The sequence below is a fragment of the Pistacia vera genome, unplaced genomic scaffold (genome assembly GCF_008641045.1).
Source record: "Pistacia vera cultivar Batoury unplaced genomic scaffold, PisVer_v2 Contig171, whole genome shotgun sequence".
In the NCBI taxonomy this organism is placed as follows: Eukaryota; Viridiplantae; Streptophyta; class Magnoliopsida; order Sapindales; family Anacardiaceae; genus Pistacia; species Pistacia vera.
The window spans coordinates 974,802-992,832 of record NW_022195801.1 but is presented as its reverse complement, the minus strand read 5'-3'; the positions used below and the strand labels follow the sequence as shown (position 1 = coordinate 992,832).

The 18,031-nt window shown below is 38.4% G+C and overlaps 1 protein-coding gene across 1 annotated transcript; it reads right to left on the bottom strand.

The window, feature by feature from the left end:
* Positions 1–13,104: 13,104 nt before the first annotated feature.
* On the bottom strand, positions 13,105–15,289 carry LOC116125760 (xylulose 5-phosphate/phosphate translocator, chloroplastic-like). Its single transcript, XM_031411474.1, has 2 exons — positions 13,926–15,289; positions 13,105–13,536 (listed from the first exon to the last, which is right to left on the bottom strand). Exons 1-2 carry the CDS (start codon positions 15,142–15,144, stop codon positions 13,523–13,525), a joined length of 1,233 nt encoding a protein of 410 aa, XP_031267334.1. The 5' UTR covers positions 15,145–15,289; the 3' UTR covers positions 13,105–13,522.
* Positions 15,290–18,031: the final 2,742 nt, after the last annotated feature.

The following is an 18,031-nucleotide window of genomic DNA, read 5'->3' as shown; positions in this document are numbered from 1 at the left end:
GTACAAATTGACTTGGATCATCCTGACCTGGATCATCTTGACCTGGATCATCCTGATCGGAAGACTCAGATTGGATCCCAACTGAGTCCTGAAATCAGAAAGTGTCTGATTAACTTCCTGCAAAAGAATCGTGACTGCTTCGCTTGGTCACACACGAATATGACAGGGATCAGCCCTAACACAATAATGCACCATCTCCAGGTTGATCCTAACTGCCACCAGATCAGATAGAAGAGAAGAAAGTTCGCCCCAAAGCAAAACTGAGTCGTCAACTAAGAGGTAGAAAAACTCTTGAGTAATGGACTCATTCGGGAGTTCCATTACCCCGACTAGCTTGCTAACATGGTGGTCGTTCGAAAGAATAATGGAAAGTGGCAAGTCTGTATAGATTTTACAAACCTGAACAAAGCATGCCCCAAGGACTTTTTCCCTCTCCCACATATCGACATGTTGGTCGATGCTACAGCCGGTCATGAGTTGCTCGACTTTATGGATGCCTTCTCCAGCTACAATCAGATACTCATGTATCCGAATGACCAAGAGAAAACTGCTTTCATCATAAAAATGGGAACTTACTATTACAAAGTGATGCCATTCGGACTCAAGAATGTTGGGGCCACCTATCAACAGCTCATCAACAAGATGTTAGCAGACCACTTGGGTGATACTTGTTAGCGTATGCCCTAGGAACCAATCGTGTCGTCGGTTCCAAGGTATTATGTTTTGTGTGTGTGTGTGTGTGTTAATGTATACATTTTGTATACACATTTTTATCTTATCAATAGAAGAAAGTGTTCTTATTTCACATGTGGTTTATTGCTTCATTTATATATATATGTATTACATGTGAAATGTCCAGATGATACAAATCTTTAGAAGATCAAAATCATCAAAGTATTCTCTACATTACATAGTAGGCATGTTGAATGCCTTCGTATAATATCATGTGATGGTATTAGTGTAGGTGATTATAAAAGTTATATCACTAGGGCATTAGCATGGATAAGCGGTTAGTGAACTATTTATCAAATATGGCCATTTATGATGAATCACACGGACATTTAAAATGTAGTTAATGATTCATCATAAGATCGTACTAGTGTATTATTAATCCTTAGACCTGAGATATCACAGTTGGATTTTGCATAAACGCATATGGTTCATATGGAGTATAAACACGAGGCTAATCATGTCATGTGTTAATAAGTTGATTTGTCCATGTGTTGTTTATGTGTAAGGACAAGTGGTAGTCAAGATGGAATCCGTTGACTTGGTATATATTGATATCAAGCTTCTAGACAAATGTCAAGATACATTGGAAAAGGAAAATCTCCGACTGGGGTATATAAAATGTTACCTAAAAGATTGTTTCATGGTGACACGTTCCATATGTATTGATTGTTAATTTGATATAAAATTAAGATAAGGATTTTGACATACCATGAATCCATTCTTAATTGGGATTAGACAATGAAAGGATTTGATTATATAGCGCGTGTGATTATAAAAGGGTTCGTTGGAGTATATCTTCATTATGACTTAGGGGTTATAGAGCATTGCTAGATGCCTACCATAATCAGTGGGAGTTTTGTTCATAAAGAGTTATAACAAAACATATCAGAATAAACTATGATATTGGGCCTATGGCTAGGCCACAGTGAACCTAAGAGGTCACACATAAAAACTAAGGTGAATGGAGAAATAGCCAAAGAGAGTTGATTATCCAAGGTTGGCTAGCACCTACCATGGGTAATAAAGTTATTTGTATTATTATCATTGAATTAGATTCAATAGAGGGTTATATTAGTTATTGTGAATAATTTAAGAGTTAAATTGTTAATTGGAATTAAATAGAATTTCAATTCATAATTAATCATTTTCTTTATATTAAATTGAATTTAACAATGGGTTGTAACTGTAAACATATGAACAATTTAAAGGTTAAATTGTTATGTAAGCAATTTAAGACTTAAATTGTTAATCCAATGTTATTATTTAAAGAAGTTGAACAACTTCATAATAATTATGAAATTATTTACAACTGCAAAACTATTATGGAATTGTTTAAGGAAGTCCAAAACAATTATTGAATTGTTTACAAGGCTACATATATAAAGAAAATGATATATAAATTTTGAGATAGAGATCAAAATTGATAAGAACCTTAAATGTCTCTCTTAGCCTAATTCTTTTTTTACCTTAGTATGGATACTCTTTTGTTTAGTTTCTCTTGAAATTAAAAGTCTCCAAGGTTGCTAAGGACTTAAGTAACATGTTATACCTTACTTGTTTTTAATTTGATTGAAAATTTTTGCAAAATATGAACATACATGTGATAGTATCACATGCATCATTCTCCATACATTCCATATTTCAATACTATGGAAGTGTACATTGACGACATACTCGTCAAGTCTCTGATAGCCGAGCAGCATCTGGACCACCTCAGTCAGGCCTTCACAGTTCTAAGGAAGTACAATATGAAGCTCAACCTAGCCAAGTTATCATTCGGGGTCTCTTCTGGTAAATTTCTAGGGTACATGGTGACTTAGCATGGGATAAAAGCTAACCCTGATCAAATCTGAGTTGTACTGAACATTCCCTCAACAACATGCATCAAAGACGTTCAGTGTCTCTCTGGAAGAGTGACTGACCTAAGCTGATTCATCTCTCGATTGGCAAACAAATGTCACCACTTCTTCGCGGCCCTTCGAAAGTCAAAGCAATTTGAATGGACCCCGACCTGTGAAGAAGCCCTATAGCAACATAAAAGGTAATTGACTTCTCCCCCTCTGCTTTCTAAACCACTAACTGGGGAAAAATTGTAAATATATTTGGCATTCTCAGAATCAGCTATTTCAGCCGTCCTAATTAGAGAGGGTAATGGGAAATAGCTACCAGTCTACTATGTAAGCAAGTCCCTCCTCAACGTTGAGACCCGATACAATCAGTTAGAAAAGTTGGCACATGCGCTCATCTACACATCTAGGAAGCTTCGACCCTATTTCCAATGTCATCCCATAGTTGTCCTCACCACTTACCCACTCAAGAAGATATTGCATAAGCCTAAGCTCTTGGGACGACTCACCCAGTGGACAATCGAGTTAAGTGAATTCAACATATCCTTTCAGTCGTGCATAGCCATCAAGTCTCAAGTGTTAACAGATTTTATTACAGACTTCACTCCTAATGCTTCCACTCAGGCGAAGAGAAAGTTGCTATGCCTAACAGAAACTCCTTTAAAGTAGACTCTCTTGGTCGACGAGTGGAACAATGTAAACGGTAACAATTTGGGAATAGTATTAGTAACTCCAAATGGAGAAGTCATCCAACGGGCCATCCAATGCGGCTTCAAGTATATAAACAACGAGGCCGAATATGAGGCTCTAATAGCCGGTCTTTCACTCGCAAAGGAGATAGGGGTAACAAGGTTGGAAGTCAAGTCTGATTTCCAACTTGTAGTCAATCAACTGCAAGGCACCTACCAGGCTAGAGACTCGAAGATGACAACATACCTGAACCTAGTCAAAGAGCTCCAATCGGCCTTCAAAGAATTCACTATCAGTCAAGCCCTAAGAACTGAAAATACACATGCTAATGCACTCGTCAACCTTGGCTTAACCCTTTAAGGTATTTCTGACTCCTATATCCCACTTATTTTTCTTCAATGGACGGCCGACTGGAAAAAGCCCCAATTTGATACAATGTTGATCCCCAAAGAACCCTCAGAGGTTATGCACATTAAGCCGACTGACTCATGGATGACTCTCATACTCAAATACTTAAAAAAGGATGAGCTCCCAGCCGACAAGAATGAAACACACTGACTAAGGACTAAGGCAGCCAGATTTACCATCTATGAAGGACAACTCCTTAAGAAGTTATTCTCCAGTCCCTATCTCAAATGCATCACTCTAGAAGAAGCCCAATATGTGTTAGCAGAACTCCATAAGAGAGAGTGTGGGAACCATGCAGGGGGACGGAGCCTGACACACCAAGTGATAACCTCTAGATTCTACTGGCCCACTATGCGCTCAGACTCAGGCTCATATGTCAGGAAGTGCGACAGTTGTCAATGATTTGCTCATGTCTCACACCTCTTCCTTGAACGACTCAACTCCGTCCTCACCCCCTGGCCATTCACGAAGTGAGGGATGGACATCGTTGACAAGCTTCCAACAGCACCTGGGCAGTGACTATTCATGTTGGCTATCATAGACTATTTCATAGAATGGATTGAGGCAGAAGCATGTGCCCAAGTATGAGACCAGGAGGTAAAAGGTTTCATCTGGAATAACACAATCTATCATTTCAGAATTCTAAAAGAGATAGTCACTGACGACGGGTCCCAATTCATCAGCTTTGGCTTTAGAGATTTCTGTGAAATGTGGGGGATCAAGCTCAGCTTCTCAACTCCTAGAAACCCCCAATGAAACAGCCAAGCCGAATCATCCAATAAGATTGTCATGCAAACGATGAAAAAGTGCCTTTAGAAAGCAAATGGGGCATAGGCAGACAAATACCAAGAGCCTTATGGTCATACAAAACAACCTTCTGCTTATCCACAAGGTGAGACACCCTTCTCCCTTGTATATGGCTTAGAGGTAGTCATCCCAACCAAGGTATCAGTCTCATCACCCAGACTCCAATGAATAAGTGAAAAATCAAACAGCCAAAACCTATGCCATAACTTGGACATCGTTGATGACTCCGAGAACAAGCCCAAATAAGAAATGCAATCTACCAGCAACAGGTCAACAGGTCATTCGACACTACAACTGCAACATCTGAGTGAGAACACAAAGAAGGTGACTGGATCCTCTGGAAAGTATTTCAGAACACCAAGGAGATCAACGTTTGCCAACTCAGTCCTACTTAGGAGGGTCCATACAAAATCACCAAGTTAGTCAGCAAGGGCGCCTACAAACTCCAATCTCCTGAAGGCAAAGACGTCAGCCATAGCTGGAGCGCCATCCACCTCAAGCGCTATCACTTCTAATAGATCGTATCACAACTTCTTTTTGTTTTTTCAAAATGGATGAGTGGGCCTGTCCACCTCCTTCAACATTAGTCGACCTCAATGTCTTAAATCAATAAAAGTACTATTCAACAAAAAATTGTGTTCAATAGTTCTACTTCAATCAATGCCCATTGACTCAGCACTTAAGGCTGAGTAAGTTTCAATTACATAGTCGATCACACCGATTGGCCCCACAAAAGCCTAAGGCTTAAAAATCCAACTACAAAGTCGGTCACGCTGACTCAGGCATAATGCCTTGAAAATTCAACTACAAAATCGATCATGCTGACTTAAGCCTAAGCCTTAAAAATCCAACTACAAAGTCGGTCACACTGACTGGCATAACGCCTTGAAAATTCAACTACAAACAAAGTCAGTCACGCCGACTCAGGCCTAACGCCTTAAAAATTCCACTACAAAGTCGGTCACGCCGACTCAACCATAAGGCCTTAGAAAATTCAATTTTAGATCCACCACACTGACTCACACTCAACCACAAGGTCGAATGTCTTAATCTACACATTCGGTCGATGATACCGATTCGACCAACTCAACACTTGCTCTATTGCTTACTAGTACTTATTGTATGGGTTAACAACTCAAAGTCAATCAATCATACTGACATGTTGCACGACATCGTTATAAACATTTCTTACGAACCAGAACCAATCGGTCACACCGACCAAGCATCAACGTACTTAGTCTTAATTAGTCTGTACACTCAGTCGGTCACGCTGACCCAACCTTAGTACATCATCTTTCAAAAAATCAAACATTTTAAGTATACGCAATACATACATCGATAGAAAGAAGTGCAACACTCGATAATGAGTAGAACCGAATATAATATATAAAAAGTCACAAATGACGTGGAGTCGAAAATACAAAGCAAAAGGGCACTACGTGCCTTAAAGTTTACAAAGACAAAAACATATAAAACTGAGGGTCCACACAATCCGACTGATCATCCTAAGCCAACTAATCTTCAATCGACCCAACCGCTTCATCTTGACCGATCGACCCTTCAACAGTTGCTGCATCCTCAGTGGACTCGGTAGACTTCGCCAAAGCTTCATCTTGGTCCTCCATAAAATCCTCCATTTGTTCTTTAGGGTCAGACTTAACTCATTTCTCCTCCACTCGGTCGTCTCCACTAGCTACCTCGACCTCTATCTCCTTTGAGAGCTCAATGTCGCCATCAAGGTCCTAATTTGTGGTATTCCTGACCTTGTATTCCTTCATCATCTTAGTACATTCCTTGATCATGACATCCTCAATAATAGATTTGCATCGCTCTCTGAGTGTGATCGACTTTTCCTCCTTATCAGCCAGTTCTTTCCTCACCTCAGACAGCACCCTCTCCACCTCGGCTAACGCCTTCCTTAGTTCGACCAATTCCAATTCAACCTATTGCTGCCTAACGGAGCTCTCCTTCACATTTTTCAACGTCTGGGCCTCCCAATTTCTCAAATCGGTATTGGATTTGGTCAACTCCTAAATTTTCGCATCATGGGCGATCACAGCCTTCTTTAGATAAAGGCTCCCACTCAAAGCATGCAATCAGACTTCATAACTTAGCAAAAATATTCAAAATCAAGATATGCCTGAAGTTGTCGAGGTACTACCCACTCAGCCACCGTAGTCATCCCCATTTGATTCAATCAGGTTTCATCAGCGGGCAGCAAAAATGATTCAACTAGATTGCCCAACTCAGCTGCGTCGAAATAGACCGAGGCTGTGTTGGGGAAAGTGATCATTACCTTCTCGTCCTTGTCAAACGGGACCTCTTTCGATGAGCTGGCTCTGGCCAAAAATTGTCTAGCCGGAGGAGTCGACTCGGTCTATTGGACTTGGACTCTCTTCAAGGCTAACTCCCTCTTCCTCTTAACTCTACACTGTGCAGCCACATTACTCGCACTCAGTATGTCTACTTTAAGATTTCTCATCAGCCTCTCTACAATGGAAAACTCCTCAGGTGTTAGTGGATGAAGAAAAGAATGCTCGAATAATATGTAGTTGTTGTAGCGAATCAACAGCACGTGCCACACTTGCTTCGATGAGGGAAATGGGATACCTCCATGAACAGCTTCAACTCCAACCCACAAGTGACTCGCTTTCAGGTTAGACTCTTTCAAGATCACTCTTCAGTCTCTCTATTGCTTCGAAATGGCAAGAACTTCCCTCATCATCACGTCCAAGTTGTCTCTGCTCTGTCCGGCTCGATTGAAGTTGAGATCTACATCAGAAAGGGAGATTAAGACTTTGTAATCACAAGTATAGACAAGAATCGGTCTTTCACCCGTGGCTCTCCATGTGTAAGGCATCTCGCCTCGGCCTCTCTCACTGCATATGGCCTCACCCTTCATAAAGAAGAACTGCTTCTTTCAGTTCTTGTCATTTGACCTTAGGTTGGTTACCAAGTGGATCCGATCATGCCTAAGGGTGATGGCATATCTACCTTTCTCTCGATCATGCTCCTTCAAATAGTAAGAATGTAGTAATTCGTGCAGACCAAACATCACTCGATTCTGAGCACACATCACCTCCAAGCACAATAACAGTATCCACCTGTTCGACATTATCTATGTTGTTGCAATCATGAAGTGATTCAACACCTCCCAGATGAGCCGAGGTATGGGAAGGCACAAACCATCATGAAACCACAATTCATACATACTCACCCATCCTTTTGCCTCCTAATCGACCCCTTTCATAGCTCTTCGAGATTCTGATCTCCATAGAGCTAAGAATGTGGTACTATTCCGAATCTACCATTGGTCATTCTCCTTGAGTAGAGGCAGATAATCGGTGCCCAAAATCCCACTACCCGATCAGCTCGGCTCCTCTACCGATCCGCCACTAGTTGAACCATCACTCTCAGAGCTATCGAACTTGTCCTCTGTTTCTTCCCCACTCGTCCCTTGCCTCCCAAAATTGTCGCTACACAAATCAATGGCATCACCTGGCTTGAAGCAGTCACATTCACCCCATTTGGAATTCCCACTGGCACATTACCTTCTTCTAGCAGTACCACCATGGTGGGAACATGCTCGTACTCGCCCCCCACATCCGTCTCCATATGACTCTCCTCACTCGACTCAGAGTGAGACATCGGATGAACTTCTACAACCTCGCTATACTCAACTCGGTTTGGCAGACTGACCAGATGACTAAGGTAGCCCTAACTTCGACTAGCCCTTTTTTAAACCAAGCCTAATATCTCTCTCGACTCAGACAAAGACACCAAGATGAGTCGAGTGGTATCCCTAAATAAGTCGAACTTGTCTTTTTCTCTCTGACGAACCCAAAAAAACCCAGAATTCCAATAAAATCACCCAAAATCTCCAAAAAAAAAAACCGACCAAAACCTCACCAAAACTCTACAAAAAACCTAGAAACTTGACTTCCTTAACAAAGACGCCAAACTCAAAAACATCAAACCCTTGGTTTTAACGAAATCAAACTAGAAACTTGCTTAAACTTGTATAAACTCTCCCCAAGGAAACCTCACAAAACCTTACATTGTTTCCTACTCAAACAGGCCTAAAAATTGCTCACAATTCGTCTAGAAATGCAAAAAGAAAAGAAAATGAAGAAAATTTTACTTGAAAATGAAGTTTTACCGTGATTGACTGAGAAATCTAGCGAAAACAGCATGCCACTACAACAGAGAAGGGTTTTAACAGAGAGAAAAATCAGGCTTCAATGAAGAGCGAAGATGAACAATCGCCCCAAACACATTTCTCCTTCCCTTTAAAATGCCCAACCTGACAGAGATAACACACGGCAACAACCGATTGGCTGCAACTTTCTAAATTCTCACTTGAATGGAAGATGAGATGCCAATCGTACACATGTCATACGATAGCCCTTCCTTGGGATCTGTAGTTTCTTGTTTTCTGCCAGTAGTATGCGAAACCCTATAGTACACGCGTCCCGTTCTCTCGGCGCCACCAAATCTACTTGGACAAAGCTCGCTTCGCCCGAGCAAGCCAATTTGATCTCCAATCCTAGAAGTGACAAGTATCTTCCCTTCAAAATTCATAAGCAAACCACATAAGCACTCGGTTTGACCAGCCGAGTGAGTACTACAAAAGAATTGCACCTTGCATCCTATCACTCAGCTCAGTCAGCCAAGCAAACGTAGCTACAAAAGGATTGCGCCTCACATCCTATCACTCAGCTTAATCAAACGGGTGGGTACAACTACAGAAATTGTACCATGCATTCTATCACTCGGATCATTTGGCCAACTAAGCACATCTACAAAGGCACCTCACATCTTTCATCAAGACGAGATATCTTCATCCAGCCAAGGGAACGCTCTCTCACCCCAGTACTCAGCTTGGTTAACCTCCCATCAAACCTGTTACTTTCTAAGCTAAATACTTCTTAGCTTAGAAAGTAACTGGGGGGGCTAACTGTAGGGGCCAAAAATCACCTTGGGCATTATCAAGGCCAAACAAGCATTTTCTATTACACTAACCCAAGGTCGCGGTCTAATTCCGGTTAGGTCAACATCAGAATTCATGACGTGGGCCGAAACATGAGGCCCAAATCCAACCTCTATTTAGAATGGGCATCACGGGTAGCCCACCTAAGGTCAGGCCTTCCAGACTAAGGTAAGTAGGACTCTTCCTATTTGGTTATATCCTAATTCGCCCAAGATTTCGTATCTTAGGTGAATTAGGACTCTTGCTACTAATGAGGCAAGTGAACCAGGATCTTTCCTATTCACTAGACCTCTTCCCTTATGGATTTAGAGTCCTACTAGGATTCGAAGATCCTACAACTACTATATAAACAGGGGTCACTGCTCTGTTTAGGCATTCAATCTCAATACCACCTCCTCGCATCCAAACTCTTTCTCCTAAGAGTTATCCACCCACGTCGTGGTTCTAGTCTCCGACTAAACTTACGATAACCCTTCCTTCCCTTAGCCCTCACTAAATTGCCTCATTCAGCTTTACTGACTTGAGCATCGGAGTGCCTATGGCAGACACCATACTGGTGTTACGTAAGCTTCACGCTTGTTTGCTTTGTGTGCAGGTATAGCGGATTGTCAGTGGCCTCAATCTCACGGGATCAGACCTTATTTCCATAACCGTAGAATTTTTATGTCTACACTAGACATACGAGAACAATAGATTGATCATTTCAATACCATGCACCCAATTACTTTTATTGTTTCCATATATCACTGGTGCGTACTCCGTAGTTGTAAACTTGATGGTCGATCTTCGGATGGACTGTATGTTAAACTACTTCCTAAGCAAGACATAATATTTATAGCATGAAATGATGATTCTGGACTGATAGGATTATTAGCACGTTTCACTTCAGCATACCATATAAGCATTTGATTGCGCATCGTGTTCATTAGATAAATAAGTAATATGATAGTCGGTTTGTGCATGATCAATATTCAATGCCATGTCAAACACACTTTTAGCATGAATGATCAATATTCTTGAAGACAATCTGATATGGGTCTAACTCCACATAAAAATAAATTATGAGCACAAAAAATTATGAAATTGATTAAAATGGATGGAAATTTGGAATTACATCATACTGCAAATAATTGAACAAAATACAATTCTACATAACAACGGATAATAATAAGGTTGCGTTTAAAAGAAGCAAAAAGGTACAATCTTCTCAAAGTTCACCTTTAATTCAACGTCCTTACTTCACTTTTCGCTTGATCCAAGCCAAAAAAGCTCTCTACATAGCAATATGGCTGCCTTCTAGAGCATTAAAATCTTTTGGTCTTCTGAAACTGCTAATTTAATTATAAATCTACTCTCTCACTTTAACTAGACACCATGAGCAAACCACTAAAGTGAAAATAATACCTTTGGTCGCAACTTTAATTAATTGCTCTTTTAGGTACATAGAACATACATTATGTTTGAAAAATCTCTTCAGGAAATCCGGTAAAATCATACACTTGTGTGAGGTAACAAGAGCCTTAATTTTTCAAATGAATGTTCCAAAATCATACTCGGGAGAAGCCGTCTTGACTGTTGCCCACTTAATCAATAGATTACCATATCATTTAAGACCTCGATAAGCCTCCTTTGTCAAACCTATCCTAAATTTGATGGCTTCAACTGTCTCTCTTAGAAAACATTCGGTTGTGTTGTATTTATTCACATTCATGCTCACCAGAGAACTAAACTTGACTCCAAAGCAATGAAATGTGAGTTTGTTGGGTATTCTCCAACAAAGAAAGGTTATGAGTCTTACAATCAAGCCATGTCACCTATATTGAAACAACCTTATCTGCAGGGGAGCGTAAGGAATTTCTTCTTGACCTACCACCTTCGAGTTCATTATCTTCAATGCCCTATTTAAACATATGGAACAATTGTTGAGCCTAATTTGCCGAGGAAAGAGGGGGAGAATCATGGAAGACCGCTCAAAGTATATTCAATGAGAATGCAGCTAGCTCTAGAACCTTTACTTGCTCCAATGATCAGCTTCGAAAAAGGTACAGAAAATCATACCGACCTTGTCTCTAATGACATAGATTTAATGTGCTGAAATGACTTGAGCCTTGTGTTGTAAAAAGGCTTACGAGAGGATATGTCTAGATCATTCATCATTGAACCTTTGAGAGTGCCTTAGGCCTACATTGAAAGAATATCTTGGGCTTGCCTGTCATTTAGATAATGCCATAGGCTTCCTAAGAAATAGCCATTTGGGAGCTTGATTTATAGCGTTACACCCTAATTGTAGCATTGGGTCTCCTTGACAAAAATGGCCATTTATATAACCTCCAACAAAAATCATACTTGATAATATTATGTAGAACAAGGGGTATTTATGACATGACATTTTATTCTTTCTCAGTTAAATCTAACATCTTTCCATTGTTAAGTGCAGTTTCGGATACTAAGTGATGCTTTAGAAAACATGTATCCCCTCATTCAAAAAACAAAACAGAGTACCCCATTTGTATTTCTTAGTTTTGTTTGCTAAAGCTCATCCCATCAATTTTATGCAATGTTTTGTATGAATGACAACACCAAATTGTGCTTAATTACAACTCAAGTTATTTTATTAATGCTAAGGTTATATTATATTAGTTTCTTCATTTTACTACATATTTACCTTCTTAACAATTTCAAGCTCAGGTGGTTAAGCATCTTAATACAACTAAATGGATACCAACCTAATTTAAATATCTAAATTGATAAATTTACAATAAAATATATATTGTAATCAATTGTTAAATAATTATTTTATTACATATATTGAGAAAGAGATATGACGGCATTTACAAATAATTTAGTATGTATAACTTTTAAAATTACATTTTTGTATGTTTATTACTTTAATATATATATTATTATAAATTTAGCAAGGCAACAGATGCCCCTGTGTGTAGTATTATATTATTGTATTTGGTTATGGTTGTTGTTTTCATACACTTTCCAACACTCACGTGATCTTAAGAATATTTAGTCCAAATGGCATTGCATTCAATAGTTAACAAACACCCGATAAAACATGGAGGAAATGGGATAAAATATAGATTCAGAAGAAGAATTTAACTTCCTATTATCATAAAACTTGGTGAATGGTAAACTAATAAATAGAAAAGAGATATTTGGTGAATGGTAAACTTCATCCATATGGTGAAAATTGTTGCCTCAAGTAACTGTGAAGCAATCCAAAGCCTATACCATATAACTCAATCAAGGAAAGCTGTTTACATTGGAAACATACTCAAATTAACATCTTGAAAACAAATCTCTTCACCAGTTGATAATCTAGAACAGAAAATCATAGATTATATAACCTCAGTATGTTAAGGATCTGAATCAGCATTAACAAGTTCTGTAAAACTGCACTAAACTCCTTTCTCAACAATCTAAATAAACTCAATAAGGAAAGAAACAGATTTATGTAACACTAATAAGCTAAAACTTGACATCGTCGAAATATATAAGAATCTATGTCTGCAGAATTGATGGTTTGCCCCAGAAAAGTATTAACTTGATTACGTTTTGGCTCAACTTTAAAACATTTGCTTAACATAAAGTTCAATTTCAATTTTCACACAACAGCTTTTATTAACTTTATAATTAATTCAATTCCTACATCAAAAGTAAAACATGTGTGCCATAAGTAAACCACAACTCATATTGAAATAATGAAATGAGTTTTGAACTTCTCATTTCTTCATCATCTCTAGTAAAAACCATAGGAATATTCTTAAACACAATTGCTAGGGCATATGTCATATTATATCACATTCTCTCGCGTAGACTTGAGCATAAGAGGGTTCTCCCCACCAACCCTGGGAAACCCCCCCGACCATTTGTGGTGTTGTTTGCGGTTGTTTGCGGTTTCCCTGCAGGCAATTACACTTCATCCCAATATGGCCCCGGGTTTGCGATTAGCCAGAGGTGTAGCTTCAAACCCAAAATCACTGTAAAACATATATTTTCTTTCCTGTACTTCACAGTCCCACAGACTCTTCCACTTTAACTATTTAACAGACCCTATTAAAATCCAGTATTAACAAGCATTTTAACACCTAGAATTAAGAATATATGAAATTATAAATCCGATGCAGGTTCTGCACTAGAATAGCCCACATCAGAACTCAGATATTGGACTGTTATGGCTTCTGAATGCTGAACAAAAAGACATTTTTTTATGCATCTTCAAGGACCTCTAGCAAACATTCCAACTAAAAATAAAACAAGAGGCAAGATAGAGCAACACATTGTCACAAAAAAACAGAGCACAGAAATGAAAAAACATCCAAGCATTGATAAGATTTTATAATTGTGAAATGAAAAACTAGGACAAAAATGCAAATGTCATCCCATCAAGGAAAACAATAGTAAAGAGCCCAACTGAATTAATTTTTAACTCTTCTTTTCACCTTCAACTTTCTTCTTAGCTGTAGCCTGTGAATACAAGAAAGTTCCTAATATCGCAATGGCAGATCCAAGGGCATTCAAAGGCCTGACAGGATTCCTGAAAACCAAAACAGTTGCCACAATAACCACCACTCTCTTCATAGTATTTCCAACGGAAAAGGTCAATGGACTGATATCATCAAGTGCCTGGTAAGACGATTGGTTATATAGATGGTAAAAAATTCCAGAAAGCAACACCCATATATAAAATGTAGATGGTTTGGCAACAGCTTCAATTGCTTTATAATAACCTGGAATCCATTGACAACCTTCCACGAAAATCGCAACCGGAAACAAATAAAACAGAGAGATTATGCTAATCCAACCATACAGATTCAATCCATCCACTTCCTTGAAATTCTGCAAACTTTTCTTAGAAAAAATATTCCTCAAAACAAAACCAACATTACTAATCATAGCACCCCACAAACCACCAAAATTGAAGGAAACTTCAGTGACAGCAGCAAGAGAGCAACCAAAAACAATTGGAAGAATGGAAAGCCAAACCTTTAAAGGGTAAGTATCACCAAGAAAGGATGAGAAAATAACAGAGAAAACAGGCTCAGCTGATTTGATAACATGGGTGAAAGACACAGCCACCTTAGAAAAAGATACACAAGCTGAAATGTGACCAATAGTGTGAAACAATGCAGGTCCAAGAAGCGCAACAATAAATGGTTTGGTAATTTTCGGGCAAGGTTGCAACTTTAAAGACCATAAAACAAGCATCCAAACAGAGCCAGCAAATAACTGAAAGGATGCCAAAAGCCAAGGAAAAGGGAAGACATTTAATACCTTCTTGTTGTAGATATTAAAAACAATGTTCTGAAAGTACCAGAAACCAAACACAAGTGCAAGTTTGAGAGTCTTGTTGGGCTTTGTTTCTCCATCTCCTTCTGGGTTTGATTCAGCAGGTGCTGCTTTAGCAATCAAAGATCTGTTTTTTGAAGAAATCCCAAAAGGGTATTCGTTTTTGGCGCTTGAATCCTGAATCAGAGGAGTGAGCCCAAGTGGGTATCCATGGATTTTGGTAAAATTAGGAGAGGTGGGTTTGTTGAGAAGAGAAGAAGGGGAGATTAAGTACTTATGGTTTTGAGTTCTGATAAAAAGTGAAGAAGCATTAATGGGGTTGGATTTGGAGAAAGTGACAGGAGAGGATGATATTAGATTTAAAGTAAGCATTTGCTCAAAGAGATAGAGAGAGATTCTGCAAGTGAAAAGCGAGATGAGTTGAAAGAAGAGAGATTTTTTCAGGAAATTTGGTTTGCTTTTTCAAGGGAACGTTTGGTTAGGTTTACACATTTTGAAGGTGTCGTTCTGATCTGACGTGATTATCGGGAATATTATATTTAATTTGCCCGGATTATAACAATTTCCTCCTCAGGGATTGGGAATCTAATACACGCAAGAGTTTTGGATCATAACAAATGTGTTCAAAAAATTGATTACTTTATCATATAATATTATAATAACACCCTTTTATTCAATTTTTATTTTAACTATAAAATTTGAAAAAATAAAAACTGAAAAGGAACCTTAAACTTTGTTTCGAAAAGAACTTGGTATCTTCGATCTTATTATGCTTCCCTCTCTCATTTTATATTATTCATTTTTTAAGGATGTAATCTAATTAAATATAGGTTTTATTTTATTTTATTTTTAGTTTATTATATATAATTAAATAATAATTCAACTATTCATGTTAATTATAATGTATTATATAAAAATTGGTTAATAGATATTACTATTTATATATTTAAAACAAAAATTGAAGAAATACAAGTTGAAAAGAATGTATATTTACACAATTGGTATTAAAATCTTTATATAATGAAGTAATAAGTTTTTGGGTGCATTCATTACTATTCAAAGCTCTTAGGTGCGTGTATACTTCCCTCAAACCTTGAGGAGGAGCTTGTTATGAACCCTTAATTTGCGTATCTAAAAGTGGCTTGATATCTTACCAAACACAAGTGGGCATTGACTCCTTGCTGAAGTTGCAAGGAGAAAGGGAGTATCTTCGAATATAACTAAGCATTTCTCACGACAGCTCATTTTCAAGTTTTCCCACCTCTAACTCTATGCAACACTAACTTTGGATGAAGGGATGTAAATAAAACCCATCAAGGTCGAGTACCCGAAAAACCGCTCCCACTAGGTAGAAAATTTCTGAAAATTTCAAGGTTGGGGACGAGGATGGAGAAAGTTTACGTTGTCCTCGTTATCGGGGATGGGTATGGGATCTAATAGGGGTATTTATTAGGGATGGGCATTTGGACTGCCCTATTGGAGATCCGACCCACCCCAATTCGAATAGGACGAGGATTCATTGAAACAATTGGGGGTCAAGACGGGCCAGGCTTAATGAAATTCCCATATATATAAAATTAATTTTGTGGATGATTATTGAATATTGATAAGATTTCATACAAAATATCTTATATTTAATTTTCTTAATGAGATGATATTATATTATTTTGATCTCTATTTTGAAACTTGGCTCGGCCTAGTCGGTTTAACCGATCAGACCTGAACCCGGGGCCTTCTCCAGGCCAAGTTACCCCTTGCAACTATTCCTGAAAACCCTAACCCAACCTCCGACAAACGAGAAGCTACTAAGTGTCAAGGTTGAAGGGGTTTTGTAGAGTGGAGGCTGGTGGTTTAAGGGGTGATCTTGGATTGAATTTTGGATGTTGGGAATCAGCTAGAACTTGGTCGGAAAAATCAAGGATGCGCGAGTCACAACCGGCAAACGGGGGGCTGCCAAGTGTCAGGGTTATAGGGGTTTTGTAGAGTTAAGGTTGATGGTTAAGGTGGTGGTGTTGGATTGATTTTTAGCCGCCGAAATTAACCGGAATTTGGCCGAAAAAACCAAAGGCCAAAAATCAAGGTATATGCGAGTCACAGCCGGCAAATAGAGGTCTACCAATTGTCGGGGTTAGAGAAGTTTTGTACAGTGAAGGTCGGTGGTTCAGGTGGTAGTGTTGGATTGAATTTTGGCCGTTGAAATTAGCTGCAATTTGGCTGGAAAAGTGAAAACCTAACTGTCACAAAGGTATATCTGCTATATTTCAAACTTGTCGGGACTGATAGTATTTTCAATGGTGTATTTGCTAGATTTTAAACTTTCTGGATCACCGGCCAACCCAAGACCCAACCCCTTGGCTGTGTGACACCCCTAGTCGGGTTTTAGAACATTGATTTTGATGCAATTTATGTATTCTCATTTTCATTAGATGTCAATATAACTTATAAATTATAATAGGCTTAATATAATAGCCTTACTTAAGTATTTTAGTTTTGTTAATCTTATATTAATTAGAATGATTGAAAATAAATTAATGAACCAAACTAAACAAATTAATTACCTAAATCGACATTTAAAATCGTTGTAAATTAAATTTACAAATTAATTAGAAAAAGGAAGAGGAATTTTATGTAATATTGAAAGAATTCATAAATTGTATTATAAAAATGGAGAGTCACAATAATCTGTATCACATAACAAGACACTATTAATAATTTACTAATGTTAAAAAAAAAAACAACATTTGTCAAGAAATTACCACTTTAATAATTACTTTTATCACAATATTAATTGATTAAATGTGATTATAATTGTGGGAGCATTGAGTGAAACTAGGGTAGCAAGAAAATAGGTTTTACCGAAACCGATAGGAACCAGGGTTTGTGCGGTTTTGGTTTTGGTTTTGGTTCAGGTTCACGATTGTAGGAACCAGAACCGAAATCGGAATCAAGATCTAAGTACTCAAATAGAAAAAAAAAATCCAGAAAAAGGAAAAAAAAAAAAAAACATATTCATCAAAACCAAAATCCTCACAAACATCACTTCAAAAATTCATCCAATGCACCTTCTAAACACCTCGTCCACCTCAACTCTTAATTGAAACAAAACGACATGGCCATGTCGTTTAACCAAATCTGGCAACGTGCCAACCAGATGCAAAGCGCTGCTAGTGCAAGAGTTATGGGTTTTTTGAGGTTGTGGCTAGTTTTGGAGGTAGGGAGGTGTGCGTTATACTGGGGTTTTGTTGTATTAGGGGCTGCT